The 21,155-nt window shown below is 49.0% G+C and overlaps 1 protein-coding gene across 3 annotated transcripts; it reads left to right on the plus strand.

Moving 5' to 3' along the window:
* Window positions 1-1,719: 1,719 nt before the first annotated feature.
* On the plus strand, window positions 1,720-10,114 carry LOC135386257 (uncharacterized). 3 transcript variants are annotated; one of them, XR_010420647.1, is made up of 3 exons: window positions 1,720-1,831; window positions 1,901-7,649; window positions 9,431-10,114. XR_010420647.1 is itself a non-coding variant. In XM_064616066.1 (2 exons), the coding sequence occupies exons 1-2, from the start codon at window positions 6,588-6,590 to the stop codon at window positions 9,815-9,817; spliced, it is 1,449 nt and encodes a 482-aa protein (XP_064472136.1). In that variant the 5' UTR covers window positions 1,720-6,587; the 3' UTR covers window positions 9,818-10,114. The 3 variants fall into 2 exon arrangements, 1 of the variants encoding a protein (XP_064472136.1); XR_010420646.1 differs by having other exon boundaries at window positions 1,720-7,649.
* Window positions 10,115-21,155: the final 11,041 nt, after the last annotated feature.

The raw sequence follows: 21,155 nt of genomic DNA on the forward strand, positions 1-21,155 counted from the left end.
GTAAAGGAACACAATTTTTCTCTTTTTTTTTGTTCATTGCGCATCTCTATAGAGACGCGTCTTTCCTTCACCCCCAATATGAGAGGGGTGAAAGAGCATTCTATCGCCTCTTGCGTCCCGGAAGCAGATTAAAGGAAAACAGAAAACGCAACCAAAGATAAGGGCAGTTCCGATAGAGTCACCAGATACCTTTGTTTTTGTTTTGTGTCTGCAAGTTAAAGCTCATCTTCGACGCATGAGGCACCACTGCGCTCCTTCAGCCTCTCACATTAGGGGTGAAGGAAAGACGCGTCTCTAGAGATGCGCAATGAACAAAATAATGAAAAAAAAGGTGTTCCTTAACAATTTTTTGGCGGACGATCTAGCGAAGGGATTTTTGTACGAAAACGGCACCGGTATCAGGTGATCGAAGAGATCAGATGTTCTCATTGGGACAACTTCGTAGCTTTTATAATTAAAGAGTTAATTATCGAAAGTTAATCAAGACATTGCCGTGGTGTTTTGCTAATGCCCTCCTAAGGAGTGCCCTTCAGCATATGCTACTTGCAATTGATTTCATCTCGGAAAAAGTGATATATATATATATGTATTTTTAAGAATATATGTTCGCAAACTTCGCATTTAGCTGGGACACCCTGTATAATCATGGCATAAATGTAATGGACCATTTCTGGGTACGCGTATGCGCGTGCCCAGCCACATCTGGCCGGCGGCCGCATGTTTGTTGACATGAACACATGCGAGTTGCGAGTGAAGCCTTTTTCTCGCAATACCTAAATGCTCTCCGTCCTCAACAGCTTTCTCTTTGCCGGTCTGTGCGCATGCGCTTTTAATCTGATCGCCATGCCTGCAATGTGTTGCGTCGAACTGCACGAGCGTCGCCATGATAGTTGGCATGAAAACATGGCGTGTTATGAATATGCCTTAACAAGTTTTCGTGTGTTTTTTTTTTTTGGGGGGGGGGGTGCGTCGCGCGTTGTGTGCTTCCACAGGAGCAGGTTATACAATTCAAAACAAATGTTATCCTGCTATATCCTCAAAAAATGCCAGCTACGCCCGCGTCGTGTTAATTTGTCATCATTGGTTGGTCGTCTTCTCATCATGTCGTCTCTCGCCGCCAGGAGCGACGCGTACATGGAAATGATCCATTACACCCAATCGAGGTGACTAATGGCGAATTCGGGTGGTCATTTCGTAGCAACTTTTTTTGCCAGATCTCGAGCAGTCATGTTCGCTTGATCAAAATGAAGCAATCTCGCATGTTCGCGTGGCGCTTTCTGAGCGCTCGGAATTTGCCAGCTAGCACTTTTTTTGCCCGGTCTCAAAACGATCGAGCAGCAGATTGCTCAACTGTATCCGGTGTCGTCACATCCGCACTGCAACGGTGGCGAGTGCCCTCATTGGCACGCATGTTGAAATCACGTTGTTTAGCAGACGACAGAACTCGAAGACCGGCGACCGTGACGCCCCTAGCGTGATCCAAGTACCTAAAACCGCTAGATTCCTAGCAATCATGTTCGGGTGGCAACGATCACGTGATCCAGCTCGGTCACCGACCTAGCAGTTTCCGAGCGCTCGGCCGTGTTGCTACGAAATGACCACCCGAATTTGCTATAATTTTCCTTAGTGTATGGCGGGTGTATGGCCCGCCATACTTAGTGGCTCACGGCCATCTTTTGACAGGAGGACGGGGAAGAAGAAGAAGAAAAAAGTGTCTGGCGGTCCATTCTATCACGCGACCTACTGCAAAGATCTCGTCGAAGAAGAAGAAGAAGAAGAAGATCTCGTCTTTCCCGAAGGCATTCGCTCACGTCGTATTGGACAGCGAGCAGTAAGTACCTGACGAGGAAGCATTTTGCGTATGTGGATGACAGCAGTGAGGTGCCTGTACACTTGACAGCGTAGGGTATACGGCGAAGTTCGAAGGCCATCCAATCAACGAATATCATGGGGAAATCGAAAAAGAAATCGAAGAAGGACGCCTCCGCTACAGAAGGTTCCAAGGAACCAAAGAAAAAAGAAACGACACCTAATGAAGCGCCCACCGGGACGAAGTTGCCGGAACAGCCGGAGAGCAAAAAGAAAAAAAAGAAAAAAAATCAAAACACAAGAAAAAGAAGAAACAAAAGAAATCCGAAGTTTCGTCCCCCGCACCATCGACACTACCGAGTAGCAACGAAGACCGTGACAAGACGCTCGAAGCTGGCAAAAAGGATACCGTAGTCGCCGGAAAAGTCGGAGAGTCGGAAAGCCCGGGAATGACTGGGCAGGTGGCTGATCACCACGTTGAGGACACTGCGAATGAGGCGGACAAACCGCGAGTTAGTCCGCCTGAGGAACCACCGCCGGCAGCCACCACTACCGCCGCCGAGGGAACCACCGACTTCATCAAGGAGGAACCTCCCAATTCTGTGCCGCCTGAGTGTCCAGAATCGACGAAACAAAAACCTAGCACATCCGAGGAAAAGGTCCACGGTCGAGGCCGATGCTTCTTCCGTCGCGGGCTGGGCAACGCTGGGCTGGGCAACCTTCCAGAAATCTGACAGCACTTCCGGGCCCATTGAGTCAACGAGCAAGCTTGAAGCGGCGATCTCCAGCAAAACAGATTCGCAACCTAACTTGAAAGAAAAAGAAGCTGACAAACAGACCCGTCCAGTTAAGGTGACTAAGCTAGAGAGAACTTCGAAGTCAGCAACGAAGAAACAAATTGATGCAGATCATACGGAACACGACGCGCTGGAAGAAAGCCTACTCGAAGATGAGGTCACCTCTGAACTTCAAACCCTTTCGGAGACAGATGCAGCGAATGACGAGAAAAAGGTGGTATCCACGAAGAAACAAGATAAGAGAAATATGCCTAGGTTAAAATACTTAATATCAAAGATAGGACACTGCCTCCTAAATCTCAACAAGTTCCCCCAAAAAGTGTAGCAGCAGCTCCCCCTGACAAGAAGGCAGTTGAAATGCGTCGAAAGAAGAGAGGAGAGTCCGTAGCGTCAACAGAATCTGTGCAGTCCGCCGATGACCGTCCTAGCAGTCCAGACGACGAACGAGAGATTCTTTTGGCCATACTTGAAGTCTTACGCAGGGACCGCACACCAGAAGTGGATGTGAAGACAGCGGTGCCAAAAAGTCCGACGAACATACCCTCTGCTTTGCCCTCGGAGTCCCTTGAGGCAGCTCGATTGCCTTCTTCGGTCGTACTTCATTCTCAAGGTCCTGGATATGCCGAGGCGTACGCTCGTGCATGCGCTCCATCTCAGGGGCATTGAAGCAGCCAATATCTGCATTACCTACTGAGGCCCCCAATCAGTCAGGCGTTGAGAAGCCCCAGCAGCAATTCTCTTTTCAATCACGACCGATTCAAGCGTTTGTCGGAATTCGTTCTCATGCAGGTGTTCCAAGTACTGCCTCGCGCGCAATCGAAACTCGGTTTACACCGGTATTGGCTGCAAGAATGCCTTTGGCTAGCGAACCACCGTTGGACCGCACCTTTTCAAACGTTTCTCTGGATGACGCATTCATGGCACGTTCCTTTCGAGGAATACCAGGTACTTCGAACTGGGAGGGCCAGGATTATAGTTACGACTCTCTGAGACCAACAGTGTCCCACACCAGGCGGGAACCTGCCTTCAGGCCTTTTGTCGTGGACGGGAGGACCCTGCTTACATCAGGGCAGAGACCTTCGGTGCGGCCCCTTCGAAAAGCTACCACCGCCGATAATCTGCGAGGCGCGACACAAGTTCAGCAGGGCTTAGAATACGGTATACCAGAGGAACGAACGCGAAGAGACCGCGTAGATACACACCTCATACGACAAGATGCTCAAACGAAATGGCCTTCAGGTTATTCGAAGCCAGCATACCTCGGCGGAACAGGACACAGTTCCCATGGTGTTATCGGTGGACAAAACTCCAGAACATTCTCAGCGGAATACAATGAGGGTTCCAAGACCTACTCGAGCATACTGGGGATGCCAAAGCAGGAGCAGATTCATGTCTGTAATGTAATCGAACCCGATGAAACCATAATTGGCACTAGCCAAGCACCGCGACGGAAGATCCATTTCGCTTGCGGAATTGGTGAAGGCGGTACTCAATGGATGAGTACGGTCCACGGTGGTGGAAGACATAGTGCCGGAAGTGACCATGCCAGAAGCGTACGAAGCCGAAATCTGCGAATCTCCGCGTGAGGCAAATGAAATCATGAAGCGCGAACCTGAACTGAAGGACGAGATACAATGCGGATCATGCGGAAGACCTAGCCTGGGCCGTCCAAGCTCAGAGCCACGTTCCGCAAGATCAGTGGGAGAACTTAACAGATGGCCATGTAACTGCGACTGTTGTAAAGCTGGATTCTGCGTAGCTTCTGAACAGTTGTCGAGAGGGACATCGGCTTTTAGGTTGGAAAGAAAACACCTTTGAAGAAGTGCTTGTTCATTATCTCGGACGCAGAAAAAGAAATAGAAGTGCGAATACCACAGGACGAAGATCATATCTGTCACACCCTCCCACAATTGTATACGTTTGATACCGGACGGGATTCCGTGATGAGGTCGCCTCTGCTCCGACACCGTAGCGTTTTGACTACACCGCCTCCTCTTGCGAAACGCGTTTCTGCTGCTACGCAGGTTTATGAAGAATGTGGAGGCGTTGTTACACCATCCGTGATCAATGCTGGCATCCTATCGCCCTTTCAGAGACTCGAAGAGGGTATAGTTAGCGATGCTGCAATACAAGCGAGTAGGCCATCTGAGCTGTCACTCCCTCCTGCAGTCGAAGAGTACAGTGGTATCGTCAGAACCCCTAGTGTCGGTCATGGAATACTATCACATTTCACTAGACTACAGGAAAGTGTAGTTGGCGACGCTACGCTAAAACCAAGAAGCCCATCCGTACGAAGTCGAAGACTGTCGTGGGAAGAAAGCGTTCACGATGCCCTGCAGCAAGTAGATACGGGCGCCGAACTTCTACACCAAACGCTGGATGAGGTGCACCCAGATATAAGGAATCTGATCCAAGTCACGCGCCGTAAATCGGATCATGGCGTTGTTAGGTCGGGACAAACGAGCCCAGTGGGTTGCAAAAGCGGTACGCAGGGTGTGACTCCTGACCGGGTTGAACCAGATATCCCGCGTTCGCTAGGAAGCCCCGCTGCCCCACAGAGCGGTGGTATTACACCGTCTGAAGTTGAACCTTGGATTCTCCAATCTGTACAACGTTCAGGTGGACTCAGTTACGCGACACCTCCTCACACTGGCCCCGCTATAACACCTTGTTCTGTGCAAAGTTATCCCCCTCAACCATTCTTTAATATTACGTCGTCTCCAGCTGCGACCGGTATTCCACGTTCGGTTCAAACCACTCCTGGTCTGCATCTGAGCCATATGACACCAGGCCAAATAAATCCGCCCATATCAGAGCAGGCGTGGGGTCCAGAGGTTAACGTACCCAGTTCAAAGCATCAACTTGAAGAGGACATCTTCATAGGCCAACCTCCACAGGGTCCTGGCAATGGTCAACAGTATCTCTTGGAAGCACAATATCTGCAAGCGTTACGCCCTGTTTATCCTGTTTTGACTCCTGAGTATCATTACTTACCTTCTGCACCTGCTGTGTCACCAGCGGCAGTGCCTGTAGTAGCCGTCACAGGAACACAGGAGGCCGTAGAAACCAAGCCCAACGTGCCACGCGAACCACAACATGAAAGGTTCAACTTGGAGCGCTCAGCGTCATTGTTCCCTGAGACTGGACTAGTCCTAGTTATCGTGGCATTATCTTTGATTTGGATTGTCTATCTATTAGTTAGCAGTTCCGTAGGTCAGTCGCGGCAGGGAGCACGGAAAATGTTCTCGAACTGGATCAGCTACTTCAAAGGCGCTGTCACAGATTCGGGCAACGCTACAACCGAACGTAATACATATTTCGTGGACCATCAACGGACAACGGCAACTCCAGCCAAGGAAAGCGAAGAAAAGTTGACAGCTGTCTTTGTGGGGACTAAGGCATCGATGTCGTCGACATTTTTGGCTTCAGCGGTTGCAACGCAGGCTTCTACTTCCGCGCCCCCTTCATCAACACTGCTGGTTAGACCATCGACTCCATTGACTATGCCTTCATCACTTTCATCAACAACATTGTTGACTTTGTTAACGACGCCGCCGACTTCAACGGTCTCATCGGTCGACGCGTTTTGACTCGTTCTGGACTGCATCAGTCGGCATCTTCGATTCATTGTGGGCTTCATCATCGGCAACACGTTTCTTGCCTTCATGGTGGTTTGCGTCAACCCCGTTTTCGACCGCGCCACCACACGTGCCACAGCCTGGGTTACTGTATCATCCACGTAGACCAACTTCGTCAACAACAGCATACATCTGTGAGACAGAATTCTGCCTCCGAGAAGCATTTTTTCTGAACAGGACGTTGGGAAAAGACCCGTGCGACAACTTCTACGAATATGCGTGTAAGAACGTCATTGAGCGATGGCATCCAGGACTCGGTTCATCCATCTCGACCGACACGCTCCTTGTGGAAGACCTTGAGGACCGAGCTTTGAAGTTTTTGACAGACCCTACCAGACGGGATATGCAGCTGGTTAGAGAGATCCTTGAGGACTGCACGACATCGGAACCTTCTAAGAAGGACGCCGAAGTTATGAGCATAATCTCAGCGTACACCCCTTCTGGGACCTGGCCAATGAGGCGCGAAAAGATTGCCACGCAGGATATTTGGCTAATGGCTGGTCGTATCTTGAAGGATTTTGGGATAAACGCTTTAGTCAAAGCCACTTTTCATTCGAGACCGACAGGGAAATTGTTGGTTATTGATTCTGCAGACGTAATTTACGTGGAGAAGGACAACGATCAAATACTCCACACTGTGAAACAAGCCACCGATGACTTTTTGACACGTGCGCACTCCAGTGCTGATGAGGAGTCTATCGCTCAGAACATCGTAGACGTGGCACTTGCTCTTGGAACTGCGGGGCCTCGCAAACGAGAACCACGTCTACTAAATGCCTCTAAGGTGCATCACGGCGTGATCTTGCTCTTGAAAACAGTGTTCTACAAAGTTCCTTCGATTATTATGTTAGAATCGAGAGACGTCCTTGTCTCCGTCACAAGGACGGTCAACCGTTACTCATCCGCTGTCATCGACTATTTGGCATTTAGGATTCTCCTGTACTTCGCTCCTTTCTTGGGGATTCCCGCGTTGATCGACCTCTTTCCGCTGACTCTCTCGACGACGCCGACAGATCCTGAGCGACTGTGCTCCAGACTCTTGGAGCACGTGTTCCCGATAGCGTACATGCGAGCCTTGTCTCTCGCGTTAGGGCAACTGGCTCTGATTCATACGTGGACGTCACAAGTGGAAAGCCACTTTCTCGCGTATCTGCCAACGCTTGCCTGGTTGACGGGGGTAAGAGGAGGCAAATGGGAAGCTCTCCTCGCTAAACATCGTTTACAGAAAACGCTCAAGTTGGCACATTTCTTTCCACTTCGCGCTTCAAGCGACAAGACTTGGAGAACCCACGCGAAGCGGCTTCGTACGTCGCTGTTGAAAGTGCCTAGCACACTGGACCGTGTGAGAACTGCGGCGCGAATCGTAACCAAGGAAAGCTACATAGGATCTGCTCTTGCGGTTGAGGTGAGCATGCACCCCTTTGTGATTCAGCGTCACGTCGCGCACATTCGTGATGAGCAGTTTTTTTGTAGCTTCCAGAACCCACGCAAATATATATATATATCAAATGCAGAACATTGCGCATCACTGAATCCAATGTTTCGGCGTGGTTCGGAAATAGCTATAAACAAAGTAGAGTGCTGACGAATTCCTGTAGTACGGTGTTAAGGATATAATTTCGCCAAGTTGGAGGAGGCGGTGCAAAGACGACGACACGGACTAGTTCACAGGACGGGACTCGCTAAGCAGCACCGACAGGTTTTTTTTTTTGCCCGGTGAAGATGAATCGGAAGGAGGTCGTCACAGAGTAGGGAATAAATTTGCAAAGTCCAGGGTCCGCACTATTGTAGATATGGGGTCGGATTCACAAACGCGATCGTAAGTTACGCTAAGATGCGCTAAGACGTCGTAGCCTGCGACGCGCGTACGACGGCGTCGTAAGCGCGATTCACAAAGCTATCGTAGTGGAGAGGGTAACCCCTTTGGCGAGGAAGAGGAAGTTGCTCGCTTCCTGTCACGTGCACCTCGGAGACAAACAGCCAAAGGGTGCGAGACTATAAGCGCATTCATTTCACTTGCACTGGACTGCACTAGCTTGGACTCCACGCAAGACGGGTTTTCGGGAGCTGCACTTTCCAGCTGAAATGAACTTTATTAGTAATGCCTTTCTTTTCAACAGGAAAGTGCAGCACGCGAATAACCCAGTTAAGATCTGGTGCAGGAGGTGCAAGCGAAAAGAATGCACCTATGTTTTCGCTATGGTAACGATGACGAAAATTTGTGATCGCACCAATAAGAGTCGTCCCATTAGATGAAGACGAAGTTGTTCGTCCCCAAATGTTTTTTTTACTGCGCGTGCTCTCGGTCTTTCGGTAGCCATAATGGATGCCATGCAATCACAGGCGAAACGCGTTCGATGACACAGCAAATATATTCCCAGTATGTTCGTCTCGGGGACGGGGTGGGTGAGGGTGTTTTGTAAACGGTGTGTGGCACTCAGTTTTGCAGCTTTTATGGCTCCTTTTGCCTTTCTTGCAGACAATTTGGAGGGATGTTGGGGGTGTTTTAGCGGGGTGTAGGGGATGCTTGAAAAATCCCTGCGACCCGATTTTACGGAGCACAAAGTTGAGCATTTGTTGAAGGTTACCAAGCAAAAAAGTGCCTCTATGTCACTTCGGGGATGGTCTCGAAGGTTCTGTGGCAAAGTGCAATGCGTTCGCGCGTATTACAGAGTCTTTGATTCCCGTCTCCAAATCCACCGCTGCCAAATAACGCCGCCATCTTTCTTCGTAACACTGCTCGGGGGCTCTCGCAGGATTCCGCCGTAAGCTGCGAAGATTTTGCGACGCGGGCCCTTCGTGAATCTACACTTCGTCGTAACTTTCCCGTACGACGGAGTTACGACAGATTCCGTCGCACGAGCTCTTTGTGAATCCGGCCCTGAACCCCTTTTCTTGAAGCCTCATTTGGTGAACCCGTATAAGAGCCCTGATCCCAGATATCAGCCAACGTTCTACTGCTTTGTCACATCTCTGTCATCTCTGTTGCGCATGCTAGCCCCTCCCTGCTGTGAAAATACAGGAGTTTCGTCCCGTCTACTGTGTCTATACTACACTGTCTAACCGTCTTTACACGACCTCCAACGCAGGGAAGCGTTACTCGCAACAGGGAATTATCTGTCCGTGTCCCATTTGTCTTCATAATCCTCGCAAGTGATTCGAAATTTCATGCCCGCATTTTCCTAGGTCGAGTACTTCGCCAGGCGCAGGTTTATGCACGTCCCCGTTGGAATTTGGAACATGAGTGTACCTCCCAACAGCACACACTCTGCCTTCCACATGGCACGCTATGCCGTCCGCATCTACAGAAGCCTTCTACGCGTACTGCGACCGAACGGCAACTTCGATGACACTCCGCTCTATAGCCATGCTTCGAACCAAAGGCTGCGCTTTCTTTACCGATGCCTAGAAGACGATATTCGAGCGATGCCGCAGCAGTTGAGAAGTGGCCTCGATCTCCGCATACAGGGCAACGTCCCTTCTGGAACAAGCCGTCGCGGTGATACTGGCTCACCGAGCTTTCCAGCACCTGCTCACTACGAAGAGGATATGGGGAATAGACTTCCGTCTTAAAGGCCTGGAACATCTCTCGTCCGACCAGCTCTTCTTCGTGTATTTCGCGTTGGACAATTGTGAGCGCACCGACGAAACATCGTGGAGAAGATCAGCGCTGCCTCCAGCGCAAGTGCGCGTTAATGCGGCCTTGAGGCAGAACAAGCTGTTCGCGCGTGCGTTCGGATGTAAGTTTGGGAAAGCTATGAAGGCCCACCGTCACTGCCCTCTCGTATCATAACGGGGACGTCCGCGGCGCTTTATACCTTTTTGATAGTACAGTTCATACAGTATATAATATAAATTTATGTAACGATATGTACTGTCTTACTTGATAGTTTTACCATGCGGTTTTAGGGAGAAGGCTACAGGTCAGGTACTTCCATGGGGGTTTCAACAACCGGATCAAGCTTCGTTTGTCCAGCTTGAAGCGACGTATGAGATAATTAATTTTCGTTGAAAATATTGGAAGCGACATAGGAGGAATCCGATAAACATACAGTGCAGCACGCCGATGCTAAAAGGAAAAGTTCCAGGTAACTAAACGGTACCAACTAAAACAAAAGGTGCAGGCGGAACCCGTGGGGTCTGCATGGCCGCAGAGGCGCCGTTCGGGCTTGTGTCGGAATATGTTGCCCCCGGTTGGAAATCTGTTGGGGACGTGGATTACGATTTAAGGAGTTACATGCAGTAGAACGAGGTCGGCTTGTGTGCACCCCACAGGAAGAATTTGAGGAGAAGCAGGGCGGATACGACGGACAGGCGTGTCGCTGTCGTATATTTTGGCACAGCGGGCTCTAAGCCTGTTATGTGGCGAAGCACAACTCTAGCGTGTAGATGGGCATGCCGCGGAAGTACACCCGATAATTCTGTCTACACTTTGATAGACCTTTATTAATCGACAACGTGAAACACCATCACTCGAATTCTTCGATTTCCTCGCGAAAGTACCGGTCGTACTCTCTCTTGTAGCAGGGCAAACTGTGTCGCTCGGACACCATGACGTCCGGAGAGTTTTGGAAGCCGTCCTTGTCGACGCATCGACAAGACGAGAACGTGGTGCATTGGAGTGGAAGGTAGTTCCCGTTGCGAGCGCATCGATGTCGCAGGAACGTCCTTATCAGCATGGTCATCGGAACTTGCGTTGCTCAACAACTCCTTTTCACGCAAGCAATCTGGAAACATGGAAGTCAAAAGTAGGTATAGATTGTCGCGTGTACCTATAGGCTCCAACACCGGGAACTTGCTGCGTGACGTGTGAAGGGAAGTGACGTGTGAATGAAGGGATCATGTAACATAGTAGCCGGGGCCAATGAAATACAGACGGACGAACACACCACTTGTGCCTCACAATACCCAGTTGCATATTTCAAGTAAAGGCAATCCGTCTGCTGGTAGCCTTCTTGAGTGAGACTGGTCTCATTACCGTATTGTGAAGACTAAGTGCGAACTCTATTTTAGTGTGAACTGCTGACACCATATTTTGTAGATCTAAAGTGTGCGATGTTGTTTTCCCGTTCTATTGATTGTGTGCCTGTGAGTATGTGAGGGATCCCGCTGTGATTTGTTTTGATTGCTGTATTTTGAATCATAGTGTGTAATAGCTATACAGCTCTTGCAATGGAGCAGGTAGCACCCATGGTGGGTTGCTGAAAACTCCAAGGTTTACTTTATTCTACTAATTTACTAACTAACTAACTAACTAAAGATTCAATGAGGTGACACTTAACATGGCCCCGAACCCTCTCACATTTGTCCAGCTATCCATCGGGAGCCACCATGCAAAATAATTTCGGTCAGCGGTGTATTATAGCTGCGCAATCAGATATATAAAAAAAGAGTAAAGAACGGTCGGAGAAAGCAGCTGCGAACGGCCGACACGACTCCCGCGTGACGTACAGAAATCCTCGTGCGTTTTTTATTCGTTTCCTTCTTTTCAGCACGCGCGTCACTCTGTGCGGCTCTACGTCACGAGTCACGTGCCCGGGGGACCACGTTACGTCACGACGTTCCGCTGTTCTCCGACGCGCTCTTTTCAAGAGTCGAGGAAGTTTTAAAAGTGCGCAGAACAGATCGCCTAGCACGCCCTCCGTAGGTCACATGCACTCGTCGTTCGTTCTTTCGCAGGAGCTAACTTTATTCGTTACAGAACACGCCACAGCGAAAAAAAAAAAAAAAAAAGAACGGACACTTCAGTGCTCTTTTAAATAGCACCAATAGCAGTTGGTGATCCCAACTGCTTGTGCTTTTTTATCTATCAACTGCGCCATTCTTAATCGAAGATGAGCATGACTTGGACCTTCGTTCTGGAACGCCTGGATGGTAGCTTTCTACTGGGTTCAACAGTCGGGGATATAATGTAATGCGCATAGTTCTGTTGTTTTCGGTTCTTTTACGCTGCTTTTGTTTTCGGCCTGTGTTCTCTATTATAATGGCAGCGATATGATAGTGTTTGCAGAGTCGACGTGTCAGCGGTTATGGACACTCTGTGCCGACAGTACTTACTGCAAGTCATCTCTTGCTCTTCCAGTGAATACCGGGGAACGGTGTCTTGATTGTCGTAGGGTCTCCCATCCGGTCGAACGCAGTAACACCTAAGAGAAGGGTAATCGGGCTGCAGTCAACGGTTCCGGTTTCGTTCCACTTCGTTTAGTTACAACTTCGTGTGGTCTGTGTAGTTTGAGATCTGGCATTCCTCCGATCTCTTTATCCGGATGGGGAGCTGGAATTCAATGTACGATGGAGCACTGGGCTCGCGAAAATAGTTACGCCACTATCAGACTTTACTGAACTTTCAGGATTTTTGTTGTGTATTTCAACTTTACCGTCACAAAGCCTTGTGATGAGGAGACAAGCAAAGTGGCGTTTATGAACGTTTATGGATAGTTTCTGCTAGACATGTACGATGATCGATTGTGGTGCGCACACAGCGTAAGAATGATTCTGGAACCGCAATAGTAAAACATAAAACATAGTAATAATATAAAAATAACAGTAAAAATATAAATATAATAGTAAAAACATTAATAGTAATATAATAGTATATATAACAAATAATTACTCGACTGTGACTTGGTATCTTTGCTGTCACGTATCAGCGATGAGGTTCACAGTTTCTATGAAGCACTGTTGCATACCTGTCATCCTTGCACTGTTTCGGAGCATAACTTCCGTCTGGATCGCAATGCGGCGTATCCATACCAACAAGCGTAGTGTCATTGTCGCTTCGCATCTCATTTTCCATCGCTGTCAAGTTCAAGAAGTCCACTATGCAGCGCGGCATCATGTCGTCGTGTCGTTGATCCTTCATGACTGCAGTAGTGAAATCGAGACCATTGTTGAGACGAGAGTGACTAGAGATGATGCCGTTCCTTGAGGCTAAGGGAAGACAACGACGAAGAAGAAGCAATAGGAAAAAAAGAACGCCGTGTATAAGCTTCACCGTAAAATATCGTCTTGGTTAAACGCACACGCACACTGCGCAACACAGTGCACGGAAACGTTAACGTGGGCACCCGCCTAACGAAGAGGGAATTTAAGTAAAGTAGCGAATGGTGACATAAGAACGGCCGTTGGAGAAGACATGAACGGTATCGGATGATCCTGCTGCTCCTGACACCTGTGTCCCTTGCTGCCTTCGAACTCGTCCTGTCGTCATTTCTCCGTCCCTGGCACGAGGTACAACAGTTAACAGGTAAACGAGGTACAACAGGTAAAGTCAGTTGCAATGTAGCATATGCTGAAGGGCACTCCCTAGGGGGGCATTAGCAAACTCCCAAGGCAATGTCTTAATTAACTTTCAATAATTAACTTTTTAATTATAAAAGCTACGAAGTTGTCCCAATGAGAACATCTGGCCTCTTCGATCACCTGATACCGGAGCCGTTTTCAGAAGAAAAATCCGTTCGATAGATCGTCCGCAAAAAATTCGTAAAGGAACACAATTTTTTTTTGTTCATTGCGCATCTCTATAGAGATGCGTCTTTCCTTCACCCCCAATATGAGAGGGTGAAAGAGCATTCTATCGCCTCTTGCGTCCCGGAAACAGATTAAAGGAAAACAGAAAACGCAACCAAAGATAAGGGCAGTTCCGATAGAGTCACCAGATACCTTTGCTTTTGTTTTGTGTCTGTAAGTTAAAGCTCATCTTCGACGCATGAGGCACCACTGCGCTCCTTCATCCTCTCACATTAGGGGTGAAGGAAAGACGCGTCTCTAGAGATGCGCAATGAACAAAAGAATGAAAAAAAAAAGGTGTTCCTTAACAATTTTTTTTTTGCGGACGATCTAGCGAACGGATTTTTGTACGGAGAACGGCACCGGTATCAGGTGATCGAAGAGATCAGATGTTCTCATTGGAACAACTTCGTAGCTTTTATACTTAAAGAGTTAATTATCGAAAGTTAATCAAGACATTGCCTTGGGCGTTTGCTAATGCCCTCCTAAGGAGTGCCCTTCAGCATATGCTACTTGCAATTGATTTCATCTCGGAAAAAGTGATATATATATATATATATATATCACTATATAGGCCCAGTGCAAAGCCAGTGAAGTAAACAATCAAGTTTTTTCCTTGTTTACTTCACTGGCTTTGCACTGGGCTTTCAGTGAGTGAGTTATCTCACCCTGACGGGAGGAATCACGTGTTACGTGACCTTCTGACGCCATCCACTCAAACGTTGCCTGCCTGCGTACTGTTGATGAGGCCCAACAAGGCCGAAACAGCTGTCCAGTACTGGCATGGCGACGTTTGAGTTACAGACATATGCTATACGTGCAGCCAAAGAGCTCCGGCTATTTTTTCCTTATATATATATATATATATATATGTATTTTTAAGAAAATATGTTCGCATTTAGCTGGGACACCCTGTATAATCATGGCCGCATAAATGTAATGGACCATTTCTGGGTACGCGTATGCGCGTGCCCAGCCACATCTGGCGGCGGCCGCCATGTTTGTTGACATGAAAACATGCGAGTTGCGAGTGAAGCCTTTTTCTCGCAATACCTAAATGTGTCAGCTGCCGAAACATGAAAGGCTTGTAAATGTCGGTGTGTGGTTCTTCCGTTTCCCACCGTAGAACCTTCACGGAATGAAGCGGGAGCTTTGCATTCGCGCCGTTGGGCGCATGAAGAAAGATGGTCCTTCTTCTTCTTCTTCGTCTTCCTCCGCAGTGGCGCATAGCACGGGGCAGATGGTTCCGTGCGGATGGCGACGAAGAACTCGCGTGTCACGCTCTCCGTCCTCAACACCTTTCTCTTTGCCGGTGTGTGCGCATGCGCTTTTAATCTCTTCGCCATGCCTGCAATGTGTTGCGTCGAACTATGGCGGGCTAGAATGAATGGTGTGCTGAGCGAAGGATGAAGTCGGGTCCGGACGACGGGCCTGCCGACAGGTGGCTACCACGGGCTGCTTGCGCTGTCGTTTCCAGCGCCCTCTCCCTCACGTGATAGGGTATGTGAACAGCACCTGAGCGCGCTCCGGTGTGCAGCGCATGAGAAAAATAGATGGAATCTACCGAAAATACAAAATAAATAAAAGCGAAGCGTGCGCGTGCTCATAGCTGTCTATACGCACGTGCTGTCGGTCTCGGCAGCTGCAACAAATGCACTCTCAAAGACAAATCGTGTTTCCTTCAACATGTATATGGCAAACATAAGCAGAAACGGTAATGTGGGAACGTCATTTGCACGACTGGTGAAGCACACAAATAGAAACTTTAGGCTGCCGCACGGCTTTTTACACATAAAAAATTATGCGGCAAAATGCGGCAAATTATGCAAACAAACAAACAAACAAACAACAAAAAAAAAAGACTTCTAGACAAAGACCTTCTAGCCCGCCATAGTCGAACTGTACGAGCGTCGCCATGATAGTTGGTATGAAAACATGGCGTGTTATGAATATGCCTTAACAACTTTTCGTGTGTTTTTTTTTTTTTTTTTTGGGGGGGGGGGGTGGTGCGTCGCGCGTTGTGTGCTTCCACAGGAGCAGGTTATACAATTCAAAACAAATGTTATCCTGCTATATCCTCAAAAAATGCCAGCTACGCCCGCGTCGTGTTAATTTGTCATCATTGCTTGGTCGTCTTCTCATCATGTCGTCTCTCGCCGCCAGGAGCGACGCGTACATGGAAATGATCCATTACACCCAATCGAGATGACTAATGGCGAATTCTGGTGGTCATTTCGTAGCAACTTTTTTTGCCAGATCTCGAGCAGTCATGCTCGCTTGATCACAATGAAGCAATCTCGCATGTTCGCGTGGCGCTTTCCGTGCGCTCGGAATTTGCCAGCTAGCACTTTTTTTGCCCGGTCTCAAAACGATCGAGCAGCAGATTGCTCAACTGTATCCGGTGTCGTCACATACGCACTGGAACGGTGGCGAGTGCCCTCATTGGCCCGCATGTTGAAATCACGTGGTTTTTGCAGACGACAGAACTCGAAGACGGGCGACCGCGACGCCCCTAGCGTGATCCAAGTACCTAAAACCGCTAGATTCCTAGTAGTCATGTACGGGTGGTAACGATCACGTGATCCAGCTTGGTCGCCGACCTAGCAATTTTCGAGCGCTGGGCCGTGTAGCTACGAAATGACCACCCGAATTCGCTATAATTTTCCTTAGTGTATGGCGGGTGTATGGCCCGCCATACTTAGTGGCTCACGGCCATCTTTTGAGAGGAGGACGGGGAAGAAGAAGACGAAGAAGAAAGTGTCTGGCGGTCCATTCTATCACGCGACCTACTGCAAAGATCTCGTCGAAGAAGAAGAAGAAGATCTCGTCTTTCCCGAAGGCATTCGCTCACGTCGTATTGGACAGCGAGCAGTAAGTACCTGACGAGGAAGCATTTTGCATATGTGGATGACAGCAGTGAGGTGCCGGTACACTTGACAGCGTAGGGCACGGCGAAGTTCGAAGGCCATCCAGTCAACGAATATCATGGGGAAATCGAAAAAGAAATCGAAGAAGGACGCCTCCGCTGCAGAAGGTCCCAAGGAACCAAAGAAAAAAGAAACGACACCTAATGAAGCGCCCACCGGGACGAAGTTGCCGGAACAGCCGGAGAGCAAAAAAGAAAAAAAAGAAAAAAAATCAAAACACAAGAAAAAGAAGAAACAAAAGAAATCCGAAGTTTCGTCCCCCGCACCATCGACACCACCAAGTAGCAAGGAAGACCGTGACAAGACGCTCGAAGCTGGCAAAAAGGATACCGTAGTCGCCGGAAAAGTCGGAGAGTCGGAAAGCCCGGGAATGACTGGGCAGGTGGCTGATCACCACGTTGAGGACACTGCGAGTGAGGCGGACAAACCGCGAGTTAGTCCGCCTGAGGAACCACCGCCGGGAGCCACCACCAATACCGCCGCCGAGGGAACCACCGACTTCATCAAGGAGGAACCTCCCAATTCTGTGCCGCCTGAGTGTCCAGAATCGACGAAACAAAAACCTAGCACATCCGAGGAAAAGTCCACGGTTGAGGCCGATGCTTCTTCCGTCGCGGGCTGGGCAACGCTGGGCTGGGCAACCTTCCAGAAATCTGACAGCACTTCCGGGCTCGTTGAGTCAACGAGCAAGCGTGAAGCGGCGGGCTCCAGCAAAACAGAGTCGCAACCTAACTTGAAAGAAAAAGAAGCTGACAAACAGACCCGTCCAGTTAAGGTGACTAAGCTAGAGAGAACTTCGAAGTCAGCAACGAAGAAACAAATTGATGCAGATCATACGGAACATGACGCGCTGGAAGAAAGCCTACTCGAAGATGAGGTCACCTCTGAACTTCAAACCCTTTCGGAGACAGATGCAGCGAATGACGAGAAAAAGGTGGTATCCACGAAGAAACCAGATAAGAGAAATATGCCTAGGTTAAAAATACTTAATATCAAAGATAGGACACTGCCTCCTAAATCTCAACAAGTTCCCCCAAAAAGTGTAGCAGCAGCTCCCCCTGACAAGAAAGCAGTTGAAATGCGTCGAAAGAAGAGAGGAGAGTCCGTAGCGTCAACAGAATCTGTGCAGTCCGCCGATGACCGTCCTAGTAGTCCAGACGACGAACGAGAGATTCTTTTGGCCATACTTGAAGTCTTACGCAGGGACCGCACACCAGAAGTGGATGTGAAGACAGCGGTGCCAAAAAGTCCGACGAACATACCTTCGGCTTTGCCCTCGGAGTCTCTCGAGGCAGCTCGATTGCCTTCTTCGGTCGTACTTCATTCTCAAGGTCCTGGATATGCCGAGGCGTACGCTCGTGCATGCGCTCCATCTCAGGGGGCATTGAAGCAGCCAATATCTGCATTACCTACTGAGGCCCCCAATCAGTCAGGCGTTGATAAGCCCCAGCAGCAATTCTCTTTTCGATCACGACCAATGCAAGCGTTTGTCGGAATTCATTCTCAGGCAGGTGTTCCAAGTACTGCCTCGCGCGCAATCGAAACTCGGTTTACACCGGTGTTGGCTGCAAGAATGCCTTTGGCTAGCGAACCACCGTTGGACCGCACCTTTTCAAACGTTTCTCTGGATGACGCATTCATGGCACGTTCCTTTCGAGGAATACCAGGTACTTCGAACTGGGAGGGCAAAGATTATAGTTACGACTCTCTGAGACCAACAGTGTCCCACACCAGGCGGGAACCTGCCTTCAGGCCTTTTGTCGTGGACGGGAGGACCCTGCTTACATCAGGGCAGAGGCCTTCGGTGCAGCCCCTTCGAAAAGCTACCACCGCCGATAATCTGCGAGGCGCGACACAAGTTCAGCAGGGCTTAGAATACGGTATACCAGAGGAACGAACGCGAAGAGACCGCGTAGATACACACCTCATACGCCAAGATACTCAAACGAAATGGCCTTCAGATTATTCGAAGCCAGCATACCTCGGCGGAACAGGACACAGTTCCCATGGTGTTATCGGTGGACAAAACTCCAGAACATTCTCAGCGGAATACAATGAGGGTTCCAAGACCTACTCGAGCATACTGGGGATGCCTAAGCAGGAGCAGATTCATGTCTGTAATGTAATCGAACCCGATGAAACCATAATTGGCACTAGCCAAGCACCGCGACGGAAGATCCATTTCGCTTGCGGAATTGGTGAAGGCGGTACTCAATGGATGAGTACGTCCACGGTGGTAGACATAGACACGGTGGTGGAAGACATAGTGCCGGAAGTGACCATGCCAGAAGCGTACGAAGCCGAAATCTGCGAATCTCCGCGTGAGGCAAACGAAATCGTGAAGCGCGAAGGGAAGGACGAGATACAATGCGGATCATGCGGCAGACCTAGCCCGGGACGTCCAAGCTCAGAGCCACGTTCCGCAAGATCAGTGGGAGAACTTAACAGATGGCCATGTAACTGCGACTGTTGTAAAGCTGGCTTCTGCGTAGCTTCTGAACAGTTGTCTAGAGGGACATCGGCTTTTGGGTTGGGAAAGAAAACTTTAAAGAAGTGCTTGTTCATTATCTCGGACGCAGAAAAAGAAATAGAAGTGCGAATACCACAGGACGAAGATCATATCTGTCACACCCTCCCACAGTTGTATACGTTTGATACCGGACGGGATTCCGTGATGAGGTCGCCTCTGCTCCGAGACCGTAGCGTTTTGACTACACCGCCTCCTCTTGCGAAACGCGTTTCTGCTGCTACGCAGGTTTATGAAGAATGTGGAGGCGTTGTTACACCATCCGTGATCAATGCTAGCATCCTATCGCCCTTTAAGAGACTCGAAGAGGGTATAGTTAGCGATGCTGCAATACAAGCGAGTAGGCCATCTGAACTGTCACTCCCTCCTGCAGTCGAAGAGTACGGTGGCATCGCCAGAACCCCTAGTGTCGGTCATGGAATACTATCACATTTCACTAGACTACAGGAAAGTGTAGTTGGCGACGCTACGCTAAAACCAAGAAGCCCATCCGTACGAAGTCGAAGATTGTCGTGGGAAGAAAGCGTTCACGATGCCCTGCAGCAAGTAGATACGGGCGCCGAACTTCTACACCAAACGCTGGATGAGGTGCACCCAGATATAAGGAATCTGATCCAAGTCACTCGCCGTATATCGGATCATGGCGTTGTTAGGCCGGAACAAACGAGCCCAGTGGGTTGCAAAAGCGGTACGCAGGGTGTGACTCCTGACCGGGTTGAACCAGATATCCCGTGTTCGCCAGGAAGCTCCGCTGCCCCACAGAGCGGTGGTATTACACCGTCTGAAGTTGAACCTTGGATTCTCCAATCTGTACAACGTTCAGGTGGACTCAGTTACGCGACACCTCCTCACACTGGCCCCGCTATAACACCTTGTTCTGTGCAAAGTTATCCCCCTCAACCATTCTTTAATATTACGTCGTCTCCAGCTGCGACCGGTATTCCACGTTCGGTTCAAACCACTCCTGGTCTGCATCTGAGCCATATGACACCAGGCCAAATAACTCCGCCCATGTCAGAGCAGGCGTGGGGTCCAGAGGTTAACGTACCCAGTTCAAAGCATCAACTTGAAGAGGACATCTTCATAGGCCAACCTCCACAGGGTCCTGGCAATGGTCAACAGTATCTCTTGGAAGCACAATATCTGCAAGCGTTACGCCCTGTTTATCCTGTTTTGACTCCTGAGTATCATTACTTACCTTCTGCACCTGCTGTGTCACCAGACTTGTACGTAACGCGTTACAAGTAATCCCGTTACAAGTAAAAAATTACTTTTTCGAGTAATTTTGTAAGTAACCGATTACTTTTCTGGTCAAGTAATTTGTAAAGTAATATCGTTACAATTTTCGGTAATTTTTTACTTGTAATCGATTACTTTTTCCGCGAAGGTTTAGTCAAAAAATCCAAACTGGAGAGGTGTTTGACTTTCCAATAAGTGACTCACGTAGTGGCATGCCACATATGTCGCCTCCTGGAGAATTCCCAAAATCCCTATGGAACGGCTCCGAAGTAGGCCATAAGAACTTGGTAGATAATAACCAGGCATCCTGGAAAGTGTGTTGAACATTTCTTTTTTCTTTTTGGGGTCATTACTTTGGGACGTTTCAGTGATGAAAGCACAAAGGAGGCTATGTGGTTCTGTGGTGCTGGTTGTGCGTACTCCTTACAAAGGAGCCTTGTGTCGTTCTGTGTGCCTCTAGTCCGGCGTCTTCTGGGAATACGAACAAAGTAGGTTGCTCAGACACTAGGAACACCGGGGGCAACTGCAAGACCTCTTGCTTATTGAGTCATTGGGTTGGGGGTTCCATCAATGACACACTCAGGGGATTAAGCCAGACAACAGTGCTGCTATTCGTCAGTTCTTGGAGGGTCAACCGCTTAAAGATGGACGTGCCCACGGAGTTGGAAGAGGAGACAGCGTGATTGTCACTTGCTGGCTGGTTACTCTT

This window comes from Ornithodoros turicata, chromosome 2 (assembly GCF_037126465.1).
Source record: "Ornithodoros turicata isolate Travis chromosome 2, ASM3712646v1, whole genome shotgun sequence".
Lineage (NCBI taxonomy): Eukaryota > Metazoa > Arthropoda > Arachnida > Ixodida > Argasidae > Ornithodoros > Ornithodoros turicata.